This window comes from Saccopteryx bilineata, chromosome 1, assembly GCF_036850765.1.
Source record: "Saccopteryx bilineata isolate mSacBil1 chromosome 1, mSacBil1_pri_phased_curated, whole genome shotgun sequence".
Taxonomy (NCBI): domain Eukaryota; kingdom Metazoa; phylum Chordata; class Mammalia; order Chiroptera; family Emballonuridae; genus Saccopteryx; species Saccopteryx bilineata.
Window position 1 is genome coordinate 159,144,972 of NC_089490.1, and position 21,556 is coordinate 159,166,527.

Below are 21,556 nucleotides of genomic sequence, written 5' to 3' on the forward strand. Positions count from 1 at the left end.
TTCGGTGCTCCTATATTAGGTGCATAGATATTTATAATGGTTATATTCTTCCTGTTGGATTGCTCCCTTTATCATTATGTAGTGACCTTCTTTATCTCTTTCTATAGCCTTTGTTTTAAAGTCTATTTTGTCTGATATAAGTATTGCTACCCCAGCTTTTTTTTCATTTCCATTTGCATGAAATATTTTTTTCCAGCCTTTTACTTTCCGTCTATGTGTATCTTTTGTTTTGAGGTGTGTCTCTTGTAGACAGCATATGTATGGGTCCTGTTTTCTTTTCTTTCTTTCTTTTTTTTTTTTCTGAAGCTGGAAATGGGGATAGGCAGTCAGACAGACTCCCGCATGTGCCCAACCGGGATCCATCCGGCACGCCCACCAGGGAGCGACGCTCTGGCCACCAGGGGGCAATGCTCTGCCCCTTCGGGGCATCGCTTTGTCGCAACCAGAGCCATTCTAGGGCCTGGGGCAGAGACCAAGGAGCCATCTCCAGCGCCCGGGCCATCTTTGTTCCAATGGAGCCTTGCTGCGGGAGGGGAAGAGAGACAGAGAGGAAGGAGAGGGGGAGGGGTGGAGAAGCAGATGGGCGCCTCTCCTGTGTGCCCTGGCCGGGAATCGAACCCGGGACTTCTGCACGCCAGGCTGACGCTCTACCACTGAGCCAACCGGCCAGGGCCTGGGTCCTGTTTTCTTATACATGCAGCTACCCTATGTCTTTTGATTGGATCATTTAATCCAGTGGGCCCAACCTTTTTTGGGCCATGGACTGGTTTAATGTCAGAAAATACTTTCACGGACTGGCCTTTAGGGTGGGACGGATAAATGCACAAAATAAAATTATGCGACCGGCGTAAAAACAGTGGTATTTTTAAATATAATTGTCGAACTTATGAGACAAGCATCAAGAGTGAGTCTTAGACGGATGTAACAGAGAGAATCTGGTCATTTTTTAAAAATAAAACATCGTTCAGACTTAAATATAATTAAAACAGAAATAATGTAAGTTATTTATTCTTTCTCTGCGGACCGGTACCAAGTGACTCACAGACCGGTACCAATCCATGACCTGGGAGTTGGGGACCAATGATTTAATCCATTTACATTTAAAGTTATTATTGATATGTAGTTAGTTGTTTATTGCCATTTTATTCTTTAAAGCTATATTCCTCTTTTACTATATTCTTTTCTCCCTTTGTTCTTTTTACAACAGGCCCCTTAACATTTCTTGCAGTACTGGTTTGGTTGTACTGAATTCCTTGAATTTTTTTTTTGTCTGGGAAGCTTTTTATTTCTCCTTCAATTTTAAATGATATCCTTGCTGGATAAAAAAGTCTTGGTTGTAGGCTCATGTTCTGCATTACTTTGAATATTTCTTGCCTTTCCCTTCTGGTCTTAAGTGTTTCTGTTCAGAAGGTGGATGTCATCCTTATGGTGGCTCCTTTGTCAGTGATAGTCTTTTTTTCTCTAACAGCTTTTAGTATTTTCTCTTTATCTCTTAGCTTTGGTATTTTAATTATGTGTCTTGGTGTGGATTTCTTTAGATTTCTCTTTAATGGAGTTCTCTGTGCTTCTTGAACTTGTGACTTTTTCCTGCATCAGTTTAGGGAAGTTTTCAGCTATGATTTGATTGAACAGTCTCTATCCCTTGTTCTTTCTCTTCTTCAGGAACCCGTATGATGCAGATGTTATTTCTCTTCATGTTGTCACAGAGCTCTCTTAGAGTTTCCTCAGACTTTTTGAGCCTCTTTTTGTTGCTCCACTTCTGTGTTTTCATTTATCTTGTCTTCTAACTCGCTGATTCGATCCTTTGCTTCATTCAGTTTGCTTTTAATTGCTTCTAGTGTAATCTTCATTTCTGATATTGTATTAGCCATTTCTGACTGCTGCTGCTTTATTATTTCAATGTCCTTTTTGATACTTGTTATCTATTTATGTGCTCCGTGTGACTCTCCATTGTTGTTCTAAGATCTTTCAGCATTCTAATAATCATTATTTTAAACTCTGCATCTGGTAGCTTGCTTATATCCATCTCACTCAGTTAACTTTCTGGGGATTTCTCTTGTTGATTCATTTATATTGCACTTCTCTGTCTTCCCGTTTTTTCTGTGTTGCCCTGGATTTCCCTGGCTGGGGCCTAGCGCAGATCAGTGGGGGTCACTGCCTGTGACTAGTTCTCATCCACCTTTTGGGAGCTACAGGTTATCCCAGGGGTCAGGAACCTTTTTGGCTGAGAGAGTTATGAACGCCACATATTTTAAAATGTAATTCCGTGAGAGCCATACAACTACCTGTGTACGTTACACATTATCCAATAAAAATTTGTTGTTGTCTTGGAGGACAGCTGTGATTGGCTCCAGCCACCTGCAACCATGAACATGAGCAGCAGGAAATGAATGGATTGTAATACATGAGAATGTTTTATATTTTTAATGTTATTTTTTTATTATTAAAGACTTGTCTGTGAGCCAGATGCAGCCATCAAAAGAGCCACATCTGGCTTGCAAGCCATAGGGTCCCAACCCCTAGGTTATCCAGTTCTGTGGCTTCCTCTGCTGGGTCCAGGTGCTGTTGTAAATATCAGCTGCACTCCTAGGCTTGCTTTTATCTACTCTTGACCTGGGAGAAGTTCCTTTAAAAGTTCAAGTTCTCCTAAAATCTGCTTTCCGTTGTCTTTTATTGCTGGCTACTTGTTGGGCTCAGTACTGTAATTCAGTGATTAGGTACGGTATTAGATGTAGCCTAGTCCTTAGCCTCAGGTGTCATTCTATCCAGACATTTTATTTACTTATTTTCTTTTATTTTGTTTTTTTGTTCTTTTTCAGCACTCAGTAGGGCAAGGGTCCCCAAACTACGGCCCCCCTGAGGCCATTTATCCGGCCCCCTCTGCACTTTTGGAAAGGCACCTCTTTCATTGGTGGTCAGTGAGAGGAGCATAGTTCCCATTGAAATACTGGTCAGTTTGTTGATTTAAATTTACTTGTTCTTTATTTTAAATATTGTATTTGTTCCTGTTTTGTTTTTTTTACTTTAAAATAAGATATGTGCAGTGTGCATAGGGATTTGTTCATAGTTTTTTTATAGTCCGGCCCTCCAATGGTCTGAGGGACAGTGAATGGGCCCCCTGTGTAAAAAGTTTGGAGGGCCAGACTATAAAAAAACTCTGAACAAATCCCTATGCACACTGCATATATCTTATTTTAAAGTAAAAAAGCAAAATGGGAACAAATACAATATTTAAAATAAAGAACAAGTAAATTTAAATCAACAAACTGATCAGTATTTCAATGGGAACTATGCTCCTCTCACTGACCACCAATGAAAGAGGTGCCCCTTCTAGAAGTGCGGCGGGGGCCAGATAAATGGCCTCAGGGGGCCGCATGTGGCCCGCGGGTCGTAGTTTGGGGACACTTGGGTTAGGGTGTTCTCCTGGAGCTCCGGGAAAGTGGCTGTGAGCGAGGCTCTCCATGCAGTTTCTTTAATACGGAGCCTGAGTCTGAGAGCCCTGCCTCCTTCTCTCAAACTGTGTCTAGGCTTTTTTCTCAGCCAAATATAGTCCATAATCCCCTTCCTGGTTCCAGGCTCCTGGCTGGGATTCCGGTTTGGGGGATAAGGACCTATAACTCACTGGACAGTCCTCACCGTCACGAAAGTTCCTCCCGGGAGCGGGGCAGCATTTACTGCATCTCCGCTTTTCCTAACAGACTCTGTGTGAGTTCTTTGGTGGACGTGGGCTGTAGAATCCTCTTAGTTTAGTCCAAAGTTTGTCTTTCATGATGAGTGTTCTCAGATTTAAGTTGTACTCCACCTTGGTTCTGGGAAGTGGGAGTTGGTGCATCTGCCTACCCTGTGGCCATCTTGAAACTCTGTCATTCTCTTATCTATTATGTATCCTAACCTCCATGTTTTTTATGCCTGATGTTAATTAACTCTGATGGTACTTTGTTTTTATTTTATTTTTTTTTACAGAATAGTCTTAGGTTTATAGAAAAATTGAGCAGAAAGTACAGTTTTTGCATAATTCATTTCCCTTCTTCCCAGATTGCCCTATTATTAATACCTTGCATTGGTTTTATACATTTGTTATAATTGATGAACCAGTATTGGTACATTATTATTAACTGAAGCTTATAGTTTTTACATTACGGTCACTCAGTGTTGTACATGCCATGGATTTTGCTAAATTCATAATGTCATTTGCATTGCCACCATTGGCAATATCATATGGGATAGTTTCACTGCTTAAAACTCCCCTACTCGCCCAGGCCAGTTGACTTAGTGGTAGATTGTTGGCCCAACGTGTGGAAGTCCTGGGTTCAATTCCTGGTTAGGGCACACAGGAGAAGCACCTATCTGCCTCTGCATCTTTCCCCCTATCTCTCCTCTTTCCCCTCCAGCAGCCAAGCCTCCATTGGGTGCCGAGGAGGACTCCGAGGAGGACTCTGCCTCAGGTGCTAGAATGACTCAGGCCGGAACGGAGCAATACCCCAGATGGGCCGAGCATTGCCCCTTGGTGGGCATGCCGGGTCAATCCCCATTGGGCACATGTGGTAGTCTGACTGCTTCCCTGCTTCTAATTTCGGGGAAAAATAAAACCAAAAAAACTCCCCTACTGGTTTTTTCCTCTGCTTCAAATCCCTGGCTACTACTGATCTACTTAATATTTCCATATTTTTACTTTCTGCAGGATGTCATGTAGTTAGAATCAAACAGTATCTAGCCTTTTCATAGTGACTTCTTTCATTTACCAATATGTATGTAGGGTTATGTCTTTTTAGTGACTTGATAGTTCATTTATTTTTAGTGCTGAATAAATATTTCACTGTTTAGATCAGTGGGTTTAGAAGTCGGGGTGCATTTAAAATCCTACAAATAATTGTAGGTGCACTATATACAGATTTCTGAGAAATGTGTTATAATAATTAAGTCAGATATTAAAGAAAAAAATATAAAGTCCAAGTGTGGTTTTATGGTAATTAAACAAAATAAATACAGCAAAATTAAATTTATTCTGACATTAAAAAACGTTTTTATCTTACCGTTTTTGAGTTATGCTTTTTAGAATTTGTAAAAAAAGAGGGGTTAAATTTAAAAAATGACAAAAAAGTTATCTTTATTTATCTATCTATATAGATAGATATATAGATACATTCTTAGTAAGATTTAGTAAATTCGACAGGTCCCAGTGCAAATGTGTTGTTTTTTCTTACTTGTGTTTATGAGAAACTTAAGCCTGATGTGTCCTAGTGATTTCTTCAATGTTTGGGCATATATTTGAAAGGCAAACTCTCATTTCCTAGTCAATACATTGAAGAATTCCTCTGTTTTTACTCTTAAATTGTATTGAAAATCCTAATTCACATAAATAGAATGTTGAAAATTGTAGTAAAATGTTCAAAGCTTTTTTAGATATTGCCACATATTCTTCTTTTATAGAAATCCAAAAGGCTTCAAGAGACAATTCCTTATGTTTAATCATCAATCCAAAACCCTCACCATACATATCTTAACTTGGCACCAAACAAAGTCTTTCTGCGGAACATGTGGAGTAGTGTAAACAATCCAGCACCACAGCTTAACAGCCTTTTGCAACCTAATCAGACAAGTGAGGTGGAGGGTTGGGCAGACTGTCAGCTTACAGCCAGTTCCCCACACCTCTGTCCCCCAAAAATCTAAACTCCAAAAACCCTGTTGGTTTTTTGGTCCCCAACAGACACATATTTCTCACATATTTCTCTGGAATACCATAGGGCACACCTGGAAATCTTCTAGGGCACTGGTCCACAAACCCTAGGCCATGGACTGGTACCGGTCCGCAGAGAAAGAATAAATGATTTACATTATTTCTGTTTTATTTATATTTAAGTCTGAATGATGTTTTATTTTTTAAAAATGACCAGATTCCCTCTGTTACATCCGTCTAAGGCAGGGGTCCCCAAACTACGGCCCACGGGCCACATGCGGCCCCCTGAGGCCATTTATCTGGCCCCCGCTGCACCTCCGATAGGGGCACCTCTTTCATTGGTGGTCAGTGAGAGGAGCACAGGATCCATCCTCATCCTGTGCTCCGGGAGTACTGTATGTGGTGGCGCCACAAAGCGCAGCATGGCTCACGTACAGTACTACTTCCCGTGACGTGGGATGCATGCATCACGGCGCCAGACACGTCATATCACCTGTTACGGCTAGCAGGGACAAATACGGAACCGGACACTGACCATCTCATTAGCCAAAAGCAGGCCCATAGTTCCTATTGAAATACTGGTCAGTTTGTTGATTTAAATTTACTTGTTCTTTATTTTAAATATTGTATTTGTTCCCATTTTTTTTTACTTTAAAATAAGATATGTGCAGTGTGTGTAGGGATTTGTTCATAGTTTTTTTTATAGTCCGGCCCTCCAACGGTCTGAGGGACGTGAACTGGCCCCCTGTGTAAAACGTTTGAGGACCCCTGGTCTAAGGTGCATTCTTGATGCTTGCCTGGGTCACGTGATACATTTATCCGTCCCACCCTAAAGGCTGGTCCGTGAAAATATTTTCTGACATTAAACTGGTCCGTGGCCCAAAAAAGGTTGGGGACCACTATCCTAGGGCACACACTTTGAGAACCACTGGTTTAGATGGACCACAGTTTTTTTTATCCATTCATTTATTGAAGGTCATCTTGGTTGCTTCCAGTGTTTGGCAGTTGTGAACAAAGCTGCCGTAAATATTTGTGCGAAGGTTTGTGTACATGTTGGTTCTGACTTCATTTGGGTAAAAACCTAGGAGCATGATTGCTGGATCATATGGTAAGACTGTGTTCAGTTTTTTTTTGTTTTTTTTTTCTGATTTACTTATTTCACTCTGTATAATGTTATCAAGATCCCACCATTTTTTTGTAAATGATCTGATGTGATCATTTCTTATGGCTGAGTAGTATTCCATAGTGTATATGTGCCACATCTTCTTTATCCAGTCGTCGTTTTCTTTTTTTTTTTTTTTTACAGTGATTAAAGCCTTTAAGCAAACTCTTGGCCAATACAGCAAGAATCCATAAAAGAGGAGACTGTGTTCAGTGTTGTAAGAAATTATCAAAGTGTCTTCCAAAGTGGCTATACCATTTTGCAGTGAATGGGATTTCCTGCTCATCTACATGCCTGCCAGCATTTGATATTCATTTTCAGTGTTCTGGATTTTGGCCATTCTGATAGGTTGTGTGTAGTGGTGTCTCATTGTTTTAATTTGCAGTTCCTGAGTTCCATAAGATGTTGAATATCTTTTCATATTTTTACTTATTGCTATCTGTCTTTTTTGGGGTGTTTGTTTAGATCTTTTGCCCTATTTCTAATTGGGTTGTTGAAGTTTTAAAGAGTTCTTTGTATATTTAAGATACAAGTCTTTTTATCATAGAGATGTTTTATAAATATTTCCTTTCAGTCTATGGTTTGTCTTTTCATTCTCTTAACAGTATCTCTCTCAGGGCAGAACTTCCAAGTTTTAATGTAGGCCAGCTTATCAGTTTTTTCTTTCATAGAGTGTGCTTTTGTTGTTGTATGTAAAAATTCATGGCAAAACTGACTGTTACCTACATTTTCTCCTGTACCTCTTAGAAGTTTCTTAGTTTTGCATTTTACATTTAGGTCAGTGATTCATTTTGAGTTTTTATTTGAGGGTTATTTTTAGGGTTTTTTTTGGTTTGTTTTTTGCTTAGAACACCATGATTAAACTGACCAGGCAATGGCGCAGTGGATAGAGCATCAGCCAAGGGATGGAAAGGACCCAGGTTTAAAATCCTGAGGTCTCCGGCTTGAGTGCAGGCTCATCCAGCTTGAGCACGGGGTCACTGGCTTGAGCACGGGGTCACTGGCTTGAGCGTGGGATCATAGACATGATCCATGGTCACTGGCTTGAGCAAGGGGTTACTTGCTCTGCTAGAGAGTGCCCCCTCCCTCCCACCCCATCAAGGCACATATGAGAAAGCAATCAATGAACAACTAAGGTTGCCACTATGAATAATTGATGCTTCTTATTTCTCTCCCTTCCTGTCTGTCCCTATCTCTCTCTCTCTCTCTCTCTCTCTCTCTCTCTCTCTCACACACACAAAAAAAAAGAACATCATGACTATTGTTATTCTTAGTAGTGTCATTGTTAATTACAACAATAGCTACCATCTGTCTCCCACCTATCATACTGGCCACTGTGCTGATACGTTTTCTAATTTAATCCTCAAAACAGTTTTGAGAGATAGGTAGTAATTGTCTTCATTTTCCAAAATAGGAAAATGCACAGTAAGGGGCAGAGAAAAGATTTATACTTGCACCTCCCTAGCTGACTCCATAGTCATTGTTTTTTCTACTTCATCAGTACTTTTTTTTTTTTTTTTTTTTAAACAGAGACAGAGAGAGGGATAGATAGGGACAGACAGGAACAGAGAGAGATGAGAAGCATCAATCATTAGTTTTTCGTTGCAACACCTTAGTTCATTGATTGCTTTCTCCTATGTGCCTTGACTGTGGGGCTACAGCAGACCGAGTGACCCCTTGCTCAAGCCAGTGACCTTGGGTCCAAGCTGGTGAGCTTTGCTCAAATCAGATGAGCCCGCGCTCAAGCTGGCGATCTCGGGGGTCTCAAACCTGGGTCCTCTGCATCCAAGTCCAACGCTCTATCCACTGCGCCACCACCTGGTCAGGCAGTACTTTTTTTTTTATCAATACTTTTTAAACTGTATTCAGTAAAACTACAGGGTTCCTTAGAAGTTTTTTTAGGAGCTACTATGGAGCATGGTGGTTAGTCCCTCAGGAAGGCTTTCCTGACTTCCCTGGTCAGGGCTAATTAAGTCCCTTCTTTGTGCAGTCCTAGTATTTTCTACATGAGTAGTTTTGAAATAGCCTATTTCTGTATACCTGGAAGTTCTGCTAGGTAGTATGATTTTAGAGGACAGAGGCAGGGCGTGAGGATTTTTGTTGTCTATGTACGGTACCCCCCTCTCCCTCCGCTCTGTTTAGCTCAGAACCTCACCTATCTGGTAGGCCCTCAGTAAAACATTGTTGAATTAGATTGACCTCATCAGTGGTATATGTAGTTGTGTCATAATTTTAAATAAAAATGTTTGTTTGAAACTATTATTTTTAATCCTGATCTGAAAATTTATGTATATCGTAGTTTTTCTAAACCATTATTTAATGATTTACATTAAATTTTAATCATTTTTATTATGAAAAATAATCACAAACTTACAGAAAAGATGAAAGTCCAGTACAAAGATCATTTCCCCCTCAGGCTTTTAAGAGTAAGTTGTGAAACTGATGGCTTTGAATGCTTTAGGGTGTATTTCCCACAAACAAGGACATTTTCTTTCTTCGCCACATTATAGCCATCAAAATCAGGAATTGAACACTGACACATTACTGTTACCTAGTCCTTAGACCTCATTCAGGTTTCACCAGCTGTTTCAGTAATGACCTACAGGGCCCAATTCAGAACTACATGTTGCATTTGGCTTCATGTCTCTTCATTCTGGACATTTCTGTATTTCCTTGATTTCATTATTAACACTTAAAGATTTCAGGCAAGTTATTCTGTACCATGTTCATCAATTTGGCTTAATCAGATGTTTCTTCATAATTAGATTCAGGTCATGTATCTTTGGCTTACAGAAGTGATACTATATTCTTACTCTATCCTATCAGGAGGTCCATACTTTCATTTTGTCTTGTCACTGATGTTCATTGAAGATCAAGATGATGTCTACCAGGCTTCTCCTCTGTAGAGTTGTTCTCTTCCTCTTTGTAATAAAGAAGTTTTGTATGGTGAAGTATTTTGAAAATGAAAATATTCTCCTTTTTCTTATTAGACTACCAGATTACTCATTCCTATTTGAAGGGTTATAATCATTTATTTTTATGCACAATTATCCCAGGTTTCACCAGTGGAAATCCTCTCAACTTAGTTACTGTGTCTTTTTTTCTTTTTTTTTAATGTCCTCATCATTCTTTGAGCGGTTTCTATCGATAGCTTTCTGTCACAACGAAATGTTCCAGGCTTATCTTGTACTTTCTTGGTCCAGCCCTGGAATCAGCCATTTCTCACAGGAACCCTGGTTTTTTTAGTAGAGAAGTGTATTCAGAGTCCAAGATCTGAATGCTAGATATGCCCACTGCTCTTACGTTGTTGCTGCTTCCAGAATCTCAATGGACCATTCTGGGAAATAATGTATGTGTACGTACATATATACATTCACACACATGCACATAACACATTTGCATCTATATTCATTTGTGTATCAGTCTGTTGAAAAATTGTGAGTTCACAATGGTACCTTCAGTTCCATTCAGCCCACAGAGTTCATTCTGAGTCTCTCCGTGTTTATAACTTTCTTCTCTGACAGTAAGAAGCCTGGCTTACATTCACCTTTGTGTGCGCCTTTATTTGACTAGCCACTCCTACATGGAGCCAGTCTTCTGTGCCCACCACGCCCTCCTTTCTCAAGCAGATACTCTCCTCACCCGACTTGGGCTCTGAAGACCCCTCTGAGAATATTTTGCACACTCTGTGAAGTCTGTCTCCTAGCTTAATTGTCTCTGCTCCACGTATTGCGATCTTGTGTGCCATGAGAAGTCTGAGTTACAAAGGTTAGGTTTAGATATAATTGTAGAGAATTGTATAGTTTTTTTTCCTCTTAGGCTATTTTATTTTAGTAAAACAAATCAGAAAGATTAAGAATCACTGTGACTTTGAAAACTACTTTTATTTTCTTTACTTAGTTTATTGTAAAATATAATACAAACTAGTATATACAATGCATGTGTACATTTTAAAGAGATCAATGTTATTTTCAAATGATGTTGAAAACAGATCACCCTTGTACCCAGTGCTCAGCGGTGCAAACAGAATGTCACTCATCCTTTGAAGCCCCATGTGCCGCTCTGACTGCTTCCTCCCCGTTTTTCTGACAGGTAGCCTCTCCAGGATTTTCTATTCATTATTCCATAATAGCTTTTTTATTCATCTTTCTTTCCCAGATTGCTGTCGTGGCTGTGATGTGCAAACCCCACAGATGTCCACACATCAGTTTTACAGGAAATATATGTGTGTAAGTGTGATGATTTTGATAAGTTGTGTGTATTTAAATTCAACTAATAAGTCCTATAGAGCAGCGGTTCTCAACCTGTGGGTCGCAACCCCAGCGGGGTCACCTAAAGTCATCGGAAAATACATAATGCATATCAGGTATTTACATTCCGAATCATAACTGTAGCAAAATTACAGTTATGAAGTAGCCACCAAAATTATTTTTTGGTTTGGGGTCACCGCAACATGAGGAACTGTATTACGGGGTCACGGCATTAGAAAGGTTGAGAACCACTGCTATAGAGCCTTGATCAGTGCATGCTGGTAATATTTAAATTTTTGATTTAATAGATTCATAAGTTATTTGAAATAAGCAACGACTGATAGAATATTTCAGTGCTTTAAAAATGAAACAGATTTTAATTTGTTGCAAAATACAATAAAATATACATAGGTTATAGAACTCAAAACAGTAGATATTCTGTTAACGTCAGTAGGCAGTTCTGTTTATTTAATAAATGAAACATGGAAATTCCAAATGTCAGAAATTTTAAATGAATTTGGATTTGGAAAGTTTTTTTGTTTTTGTTTTGTTTTGTTTTCTATAGAGACAGAGAGAGGGATAGATAGGTACAGACAGACAGGAACGGAGATGATGAGAAGCATCAATCATCAGTTTTTCGTTGCGACACCTTCGTTGTTCATTGATTGCTTTCTCCTCTCCTCTGTGCCTTGACTGTGGGCCTTCAGCAGACCAAGTAACCCCTTACTCAAGCCAGTGACCTTGGGTCCAAGCTGGTGAGCTTTGCTCAAACCAGATGAGCCCACGCTCAAGCTGGCGACCTCGGGGGTCTCGAACCTGGGTCTTCTGCATCCCAGTCTGACGCTCTATCCACTGCGCCACCGCCTGATCAGGCTGGATTTGCAAAATATTAAAGTTATTTTAATAACCTTTAGACTTTTAAAATTTACATAATTAGAAACATTAACAGAAGAGTATGCATGATCCCAGGTAGAAAGATTAAGTGGATAAATTATATTCTTAAGTGTAGTTACCAGGAGAGCACTCAAAATATCATTCCACACTTAGGAAAGCGTAGGTCCTGTTATTTGCCCCTAAAAGCTTAAATCTCTGATGTAACTGTGCAATATTCTGAAAATGACTGTAATATTATTCTCTTATATGTTCATCTTGTTTACTTGTTCATAGAAGATACATTATTTGCAGATACTGCAAAGGTAGACTCTTTTCTTAGGACCTGAAGATGAAGCTTGTTTGATATCTGGATTTTATGGTGATAGCAGATATTTGAACTAGATGGTTGAACTGTTTTGTACCTGACCTCTCTATTCTTCTGTTGTATTGGCAGATACTGCCCTGGTGGACCAGATTCAGATTTCGAATATTCAACCCAGTCTTACACTGGATATGAGGTAAAGTAATGTGCGGCTATCCCGAGGCAATGTTACATCATACTCTTATGTACCTGTCGTGTGCTCTTACGAGTACTAGCTTTCTTAAAGCTTACTTTTTCCTGATTACAAAAGTTGTTTATTCACCAAATACTTGCTGAGCAACTACATATATTTTTTTTGTCACTGGAAAAGTACTTATGGAAGCATTTATTATTAATATATGTCAAACAGAAGTGCCTTACAACTTTTAACCTTCCCAGCAGCATTTTGAAAGTAGACACTATTGCTGTCCTGGTTTTATGGTTAAGAAACTGAGGCCTAAAAGCCTTAAACAACTGGTTCGAAGATTCCCTGCTACTGACAGAGCCAGGCTGTGAATTCTGTGCTCCCCCACTGCATCGTGCTTACCTGTGTGTGCAGCAGTGAAAAAACAGACAAGGTCCCTTGTCTTGTGGAATTTACATTCTAGTATTGGGAGACAGGCAAGAAACAAGAAAAGAATATCAGGCACTAGTAAATGCTAAGCAAAGAATTAAAATTTGAGGGATAGCTGGGTCGATACTTTAGCTACTGTGGTTAGGAAGGGATTCTCGGAGGAGGTGATGTTTAAAATGAGTCTTGAATGACAAGAAGGAGCCTTTCAAGAATATCAGCAAAGCCTGACTGGTGGTGGCACAGTGGATAGAGCATCGACTTGGGATGCTGAGGTCCCAGGTTTGAAACCCCAAGGTCACCACTCAAGCACAGGCTCGCCAGCTTGAGCGCAGGATCATCAACATGATCCTTAGGTCGCTGGCTTGAAGCCCAGTATCACTGGCTTCAGAGGGGGCACTGGCTTGGCTTGAGCCCTTCTCCTCTTCCCCCTCCCAGTCAGGGCACATATGAGAAGCAATCAGTGAACAACTAAAGTGACACGACTATAAGTTGATGCTTCTTATCTTTCTTTCCTCGCCCTCCCTCACCCCACACACCGCTTAAAAACAGTATATCATCAAAGAGCATTTCTAGCAGGGAGAATAGGTAGAACAAGGAGCCATGTTAGGAATGATGGCGGGGTGTTCTGGAGCATAGAGGGTAAAGGGAAGAATGAGCTTGTAGATACAGATGTCATAGTGGTTTGTAAGCCAGTGGAAGGGGTTTGGATTTTATTATAGGTGAGACAACATTAAGATGTACAAGAAACAGCACGAGCCCATTGGCTCAGTGGTAGAGCGTCAGCCCAGTGTTTGGAAGCCCTGGGTTCAATTCCTGGTCAGGGCACACAGGAAAAGTGACCATCTGCTTCTCCACCCTTCCTCCTCCTCCATCTTTCTCTCTCTTCCCCCTTCCCTTCCCCCTTCCCTGCCCTTCCCCCTCCCTCTCCCTTTCCCTCTCCCGCTCCCTCTCTCCTTCCCTTTCTCCCTCTCCCCCTCCCCCTCTCCCTCCCCCTCCCCCTCCCCCTCTCCCCCTCCCCCTCTCCCCTCCCCTCCTCCCATAGTGATGGTTTGATTGGTACAGTGATGGTTTGATTGGTTCAAGCCAGTTGGCCTATGCTAAGGATGGCCTCAGGCACTTAAAAAAAATGGCTTGGTTGCTGAGCAATGGAGCAATACCCCCTAGTGGGCATGCCAGGTATATCCTTGTGGGGACACATGTGGGAGTTTGTCTCTGCCTCTCCTGCTCTCACTAAAAAAATTAGGAAAAAAAGGATGTAAGGGAGTGACATAACCCAATGTAGTTTTTTTTTTTTTACAGATACAGAGAGAGAGTCAGAGTGGGGGATAGACAGGGACAGACAGACAGGAACGGAGAGATGAGAAGCATCAATCATTAGTTTTTCGTTGCGCATTGCGACACCTTAGTTGTTCATTGATTGCTTTCTCATATGTGCCTTGACCGTGGGCCTTCAGCAGACCGAGTAACCCCTTGTTTGAGCCAGCGACCTTGGGTCCAAGCTGGCGAGCTTTTTTTTGCTCAAGCCAGATGAGCCTGCGCTCAAACTGGCAACCTCGGGGTCTCGAACCTGGGTCCTCCGCATCCCAGTCTGACGCTCTATCCACTGCACCACCGCCTGGTCAGGCCCAATGTAGTTTTTTAAAAGATGGTTTGATGGGAGGAAAGGATTAGGCTGGGGGCAAGAGTGAGAGGGGACCAGCGAGCAGGCTTCTGAAGCAGTCAGCTTCTCCATGAGAGGGTAGCAGCCAGCTAACTATGCAGCATTTTCTTCATATATATGTATATATTTCTTTTCTTTTTTACCTGTTTTTCATACTTCAAATTTTTAAAAATATAAAAGGAAGTATTCAGTGAAAAGATTCTCTCTCATTCCTGTTTCATAGCCATCCCTTTCTGCTCCAACACCCTCTAAACAATCAGTATTATCTTTCCTATACATCCTTCAAAGATATTATATGGATGTGTAAGCACATAGATACTCTTTATTCTTTTTTTATGTGAGAGCGATAGAGATGGACAGATAGGGACAGACAGGGAGGGAGAGAGATGAGAATCATTAGTTCTTTGTTGTGGCACCTCTTATATGTGCCTTGACCAGGAGCTCCAGGTGAGCCAGTGATCCCTTGCTCAAGCCAGCAACCTTGGGCTTCAAGCCAGCAACCATGGGGTCATGTCTGTGATCCCCCGCTCAAGCCAGTGACCCCACACTCAAGCCGGCAACCTCAGGGTTTTGAACCTGGGTCCTCAGCATCCAGGCCAACGCTCTATCCACTGTGCCCCAGCCTGCTCAGACTTTATTCTACTTTTTTACACATAAGTTACTGTATCAAAACCTTATACCTTGCCTTTTTCATTTAAGAATATATTTTAGGCCCTGGCCGGTTGGCTCAGCGGTAGAGCGTCGGCCTAGCGTGCGGAGGACCCGGGTTCAATTCCCGGCCAGGGCACACAGGAGAAGCGCCCATTTGCTTCTCCACCCCTCCGCCGCGCTTTCCCTCTCTGTCTCTCTCTTCCCCTCCCGCAACAAGGCTCATTGGAGCAAAGATGGCCCAGGTGCTGGGGATGGCTCTGTGGCCTCTGCCCCAGGCGCTAGAGTGGCTATGGTCGCAACATGGCGACACCCAGGAGGGGCAGAGCATCGCCCCCTGGTGGGCAGAGCGTCGCCCCCCGGTGGGCGTGCCGGGTGGATCCCGGTCGGGCGCATGCGGGAGTCTGTCTGACTGTCTCTCCCTGTTTCTAGCTTCAGAAAAATGAAAAAGGAAAAAAAAAAAAAAAGAATATATTTTAGAGAACATTATATCAGTATGTTGTTTCATAGTTGTAGAATATTCCATTGTATAAAATCATAAAGGCTCTTAAGCCGTTAGAAACTATGTTGTATTTAATGATCTTGTTTCAAGGTTATTTTACCAAATAACTCTTGCATGTGTATGCATATCCATGTCTGTGGATAGTACATAACAATTGGTGTTGTTTCCATACAAAGATAAAGCTGAGCTAAGGAAATTCCTGCTGCTCAGATCCTGGTGACCTGGGGGTAGAGACAAGCCAGCTGCTCTTCGCACGTGATTTTGAAGACTGAGAAAGGAAGATAGGAGGAGCACAAGAGAATTTTATTTTTAAGACACCCTTTGAAACTACTTTTTATTGTAATTCAGTGTGGGCATAACAGGGTCTTCTCTTTTTTGTTAGCCAACCTCCATGCGAGCTATCCGTGCTAGATACGACCCTTATCTGCAGACAAGACACCGAATAGAACAGGTACGTTCTTTAAAAGTGATTTCAAATTAGATTTTTATACTTAGAAGGTATTATTGCTTGATTTGAGTTGTACTGAAATACGAACTAAAAGTGTTTTTCCCCACTGTAAGTTTTTAATATTCATCTGAAGGAAGGAGACAGTTTTGCAATACCTAGCAAGGTAAAAAATACCACTTTCTTTAGAGACAATTATTTTCTTCAAAGGTTTTATATTCTAGGAATTTTTTTCAATTTCTAGAAAGTCATTTATGGTATGAAATTATGGAATGTAGATTTGTGGACACTCTTAGACAATAGGTGGGTGGACTGAATTTTAGTTTCCCTAAGCCAGTGAGTACCGTGGCTGGTTTGCCGGAATAGGAATAGAGGATTTGAGGAACACATGGTGGTGTGGAGTTCTGTATCATGATTGTGCTGGTGCTTATACAACTCTGAACATCAAAACCCTTCCACTTCCACTTAAAATTAATTGGTTTCATTGTATGTAAATTTATACCTCAGTATAACTGATTAAAAACAAGTACTGCATCAATGGCCTTGCTCTGTTCAAGAACTCTGAACATTAATACAGTTCTATTTTTACAGTTTTTACAATTTTAAACTTGTCCAGATTCTAAAATGTCAACACTATCTGTGGTTTTATGGTGACACCTAGTAGGGCAACCACAGACTCTCAAGTGACAAAAGCACATACTCTAGTCAGTATGTCACTTCTGTGCTTATTGCACTGTTCACTATTAGTGAACAGCAGCCAGCTCTGATCTCCACTTCATTGTCCCCCAGGCCTCTGTGGATCAGGGTGGTCAGCTGTAAGAGGACCCCACTGGGGCAGGAGTCTACAGAGTTGGGAAAAGTGTGTTCTAAACTGACCATTGCTTTCTTTTTCAGCCATGATATTTATATTTATTTAAAATGTTTTATGTTTATATTTACCAAAAAGGAGCATGGATTTAAAAGATTTAGCAAAGACCATAGAATAGTACTTTTTTTTTTCTTTTTTTTTCCCTCAACTACAAATCGCTAGAATCACCCAATTAACTTTTTCAAAATACAAGCCAGATCTTCACTCTGGATGTTCTGTTTAAGTCTGGTTTAGAGTCCTGCCAAGATATTTTGAAAAAGATATCAGGATGATTTTGTTGTATATCCCTTGTAAATCATAGATATAAAATATTATTTTAGTCCTGATATATATATACACAGATATGTACATAGATATTTTAAATATATATGTATATACATGTGTTTATGCATATGTATATGTAAATATGTATACATAAAGCTGTGTGTGAATCATTTGCCATTTTCAGAAACAAATATTTAAAAAGGTACCTTTTTTTCTATATGAAATGTAGACATCCTTAACATAGTACCTCAATTCAAGTTCATTATTTGGTAGGTATTTAATCTAGTTTTTTTAAGCCTAAGATAATGGCAAGAAATTTAAATACCTGATTTTGAATATTAGAATCATGGATTACTGTAGTTGACAAAAATTAAAGATCTGTATCATTGCATCCCTACTAGTAGAGACATCGTATATTTCAATCAGACGTTTGTTTTTCTTTTTATTTGCTGGAAAGCAGGCTTGAGGTGCCACCTGTGTCCAGAGTCTTCACAACTCATTTAAAACTTTCAAGTTTTAATTTAGAACTGCTTTCTTAATTTTTGTTTCTAATCTAGTTTTTCTTTCTTCTGCATCAAGTCTTGATTATGTTGCATGTAATTATTTTCTTTGTCCCCAAGGCTAACCACAAAGTCTGGCATAAAATACGTCATTGATAAATAGTGGTTTATAATTGTCTTTACTGCTGTCTAGTTTATAGTCTGTTATTTTTAAAGTTCTTTTCAACTCTGGGAATTACCATCAAGCTTCTTGTTTATTATTTTTAATTCTCTCCTTATTTGAATTGCAATTATTTTTTTTTTCAGATTCTGGATTCTTTTTTAATCTGCAGTATTTGCTAAATGTTTGTTTCTCATTTTTAAACTCTACTGATGAAAATGCTGCAAAATAAAATTAGAAAGTTACAATATCCTCTTAGGATAGTGACTCTTTTCTAATGCTGATGAATTGATGTCTTTCAGTTGAAACAGCTTGGTCACAGTGTGGATAAAGTGGAGTTTATTGTGATGGGTGGAACGTTTATGGCCCTTCCAGAAGAATACAGAGATTATTTTATTCGAAATTTACACGATGCCTTGTCAGGGCATACCTCCAACAATATTTACGAGGCAGTCAAGTAAGAAATCCTTATTTTATCGTATTCTCCAAAGTGGTTGTCAATTTACCCTCCTTCGGCTCTACACCTGCATTCCTAATTCTTTGTGGAGGGGTGGGTAACGAGATTTCCTTCTTTTTATTTACTTCGTTTTAATGGTTATAAGGTTAAATACATTTTTCTGAATTTTATTGAGATCCTGACATACAGCACTATATATGTTTAGGATTTATAGCATAATGATTTGACCTGCATATATCATGACATGATTACTGTAGTAATCTTAATATTTATCATCTCATACATCCTTCATTTTCTTATAGTTACTTCTGTTTTTAAGTGGGTATGGTTTGTTGACATTTATATTCTCAGAAAAAGTGGTTTACAAAATCACTGTGAAGATCTTTTCAGCCTTAGGCTGATCTAAACTGCAGGATTAGTTTTGATGGGGCTTGTTGAGTTAGCCCATCTAAAAAGGGTACTGGAGCCCTGGCCGCATAACTCAGTTGGTTTGAGTGTGTCGTCTCAAAGCGCAGAGGTTGCTAGTTCAATTCCTGGTCACGCACCTCTAGGAATGGATCCATGTTCCTGTCTCTTTCTCCCTCTTTCCCTTCCTGTCTTTCTAAAATCATTAAAATAAACATAAAGAGTACCCAGTGCTTTTTTTTTTAATCTTGAAATATTTAGTTGTTATAAAATTGACAAAACAAGTAACTTATTTAATAACCATTATTTTATAACTATTTTTAATAATTATTAAATAATTTATGAATGGGATTTTTCATTCCAGATTATAGTTGACAAAACAAAAGAATTATGCATTTTTTTGGATAACTCATATCTCAGATTTTAGCAAGAAGAATTCTAAAGTTTTATGTATAGTTTAATGATTTAAGAAGTCAAAAGTCTGAAAATAGTTTTTCTTTTCAGATGTTTCTGGAACTACTGGCTAGTTCGTGTATCCTAGCCCCTGTTATTTATTGAATGTCTGTTGAGGGCACACTAGGTATGTGTGCTGTTACAGGCCCTGGGAACGACCTAGTGAACAGGAGGGTGCTGTCCTTGTCCTCATGGTGCTCACATTTTCTTAGTTCAGCAAGCAGTGAACAGTGAGTGCTGTGATGGCGAAGGCTCCTGTGCTAGAGAGTAAATAGGGTTATTCTCTGTAATCGAAGCAGTGATATGCAAGCTGATACCTGAAGTGTAAAGAAGACTCAGGCCAACAGCAGAACAAATAAGAGAAAGGCCCTGAAATGGGGAGGAACTTGGGGAGTTCTAGGAACAGAGAGGAGGTCAAGATAGATTCCAGGGAACAGGGATAAAATGTCATGAGATGAGCTGGAAAGTTAGCTGTGAGCCAGATAATATACACTTAGGAGGAGTTACAGTTTTTTTTGAGATGCGGTAGGAAGTAGATGAGTGGTTCTGAGCAGGAGAGTGACATACTCAGGGTGATAAAGAAGGTCATTCTGGCTGTTGTCTGGCTAGTGGATCAGAGCAGCAATTTTCTACCTTTTTCATCTCACGGCACACAAACTAATCACTGGAATTCTGTGCCCAACCCAAAAATATGTATTTTTTGCCCATCTAACAAAAAAATAGATATAATTTTGATTTATTTACAAAAAAATAGATATAATTTATTTATTACAGGGGGCTATTGTTGTGTTGGTTGACTGTTGTTATTTTTTTATTTGACAGTCTATAAGGGAAAAGAGGTCAGTGTCCCTGACGAAACAGCCAGGTATTGTATATTTCAAAAATCCTTAAAGTACACCGGTTGAAAATTGCTGGATTAGAGGGTTACAGGAGTCAAAATGGGAAACCAGATAGGACACTGTTGTATCCATCCTAGCTCCGATGAGGGTGGAGATGGTAATGGTGGAGCGTGGAAGATGGATTGGAGCCTGTTTGTTGATTTGGGTTGTGGGAAATGAATGACGAGTGTTGTCACATATGGAGATGGAAAAGAGAGGAAAGAACAGGTTTGTGGGAGAAAATCAAGAGTTTTGTTTTTTTGTTTTGTTTTTAAGATTAAGTTCGAAATGCCTAGGATACATTCAGTTGGGTGTCAGGTAGGCTATAAAAAAGATGCCTGGGCTGGCAATACAAACTTGGGGACTATCTGCTCATAGGTAATAATTAAGGAATTGGTGCTAGGAACATCTTCTTGTGCCCTTCCTGCTTCCCTTATCCCCTTAACTTCTTTTACTCTCCTTTGGATTTGTAAAATGAAAAACAAAAAGAAAGAATAGGCTTTTTCATAAGCTGAAGTAAATATCAACAGTAGCTCAAGGGGCCTGTGTAAAGAGAGTGTGTGAGCAACCAGTGTTGATTGCCTCTAGCTGATGTGACAGGTTAATTCTGTATTCATGAATCTAGAATGTCAGGAACAGCTGGCCAGTGTGCTTTGTTCCTCCCACAGGGGCTTCAGTAGCAGGGTGAGATGGTGACCCTATTTTTATTGCTTATTTAAAACCTTGCTCATTCATGAATATCAGTCATGCTTATTAGTAAAGCGCTGAAGTCTTTCAAACTTCAGAGGCATAATGATGTAATCCAACTCATTCTTCTTAATAATACTGAGAATCAGATGATAGCTTAGAATAAAATGTAATTTGAGGGAAAACAACCTTAATTAGTTCACAGCCCCATGACAGTGGAATTGAAACAGTACCTCAGAGGGTTACTGACTTCAGTTAATTCCCTAGCAGGATAATCTGTCAAGACCATTAAATCTTTCTACCCCCACTTACATATTACATACTTGTTTGTTTGTTTTCTTCCAGTGCAGCTACTCTTGTATTGCACACCTTGATATTAAATGGAATTGAGCTATAAAAATATCTTGGACTTACCTCCCCTTCTCCCTCCCCATAACTCTTGTAAAAGTTTGTCACGAAGCTTTTCACAGTCTATAGTTTGGGTCCCCTGAGTCATATGAGCCAGACCAACTGAGGAGCTGCATAATGAATTTTTAGGATGCATCTGGCTTATTTTTGTCAACTGAACCTTAAAAACATTTGCTTTATTTATCATGTGACATTTTAGCTTTATATTTGTAGAAATCTTCTGGTACCTAGTGATATTTGTAAGTTTTCTGTTGTTGGGGTGAAAACGGAGTTTTATATTGCAACTAGCTAGTTTCAGGTCACAATATGTAGAAAAAGCCCTTT

The 21,556-nt window shown here is 39.8% G+C and overlaps 1 protein-coding gene across 1 annotated transcript in view; it reads left to right on the forward strand.

The window, feature by feature from the left end:
* The window catches only part of ELP3 (elongator acetyltransferase complex subunit 3), a 100,981-nt gene that overhangs the window by 12,240 nt on the left and 67,185 nt on the right, over nt 1-21,556 (forward strand). The window contains exons 4-7 of the mRNA XM_066278588.1: nt 10,998-11,068; nt 12,417-12,480; nt 16,090-16,158; nt 18,247-18,401. Of these exons, the coding sequence (XP_066134685.1) occupies nt 10,998-11,068; nt 12,417-12,480; nt 16,090-16,158; nt 18,247-18,401 (359 nt within the window). The remainder of the gene's footprint in view (nt 1-10,997; nt 11,069-12,416; nt 12,481-16,089; nt 16,159-18,246; nt 18,402-21,556) is intronic.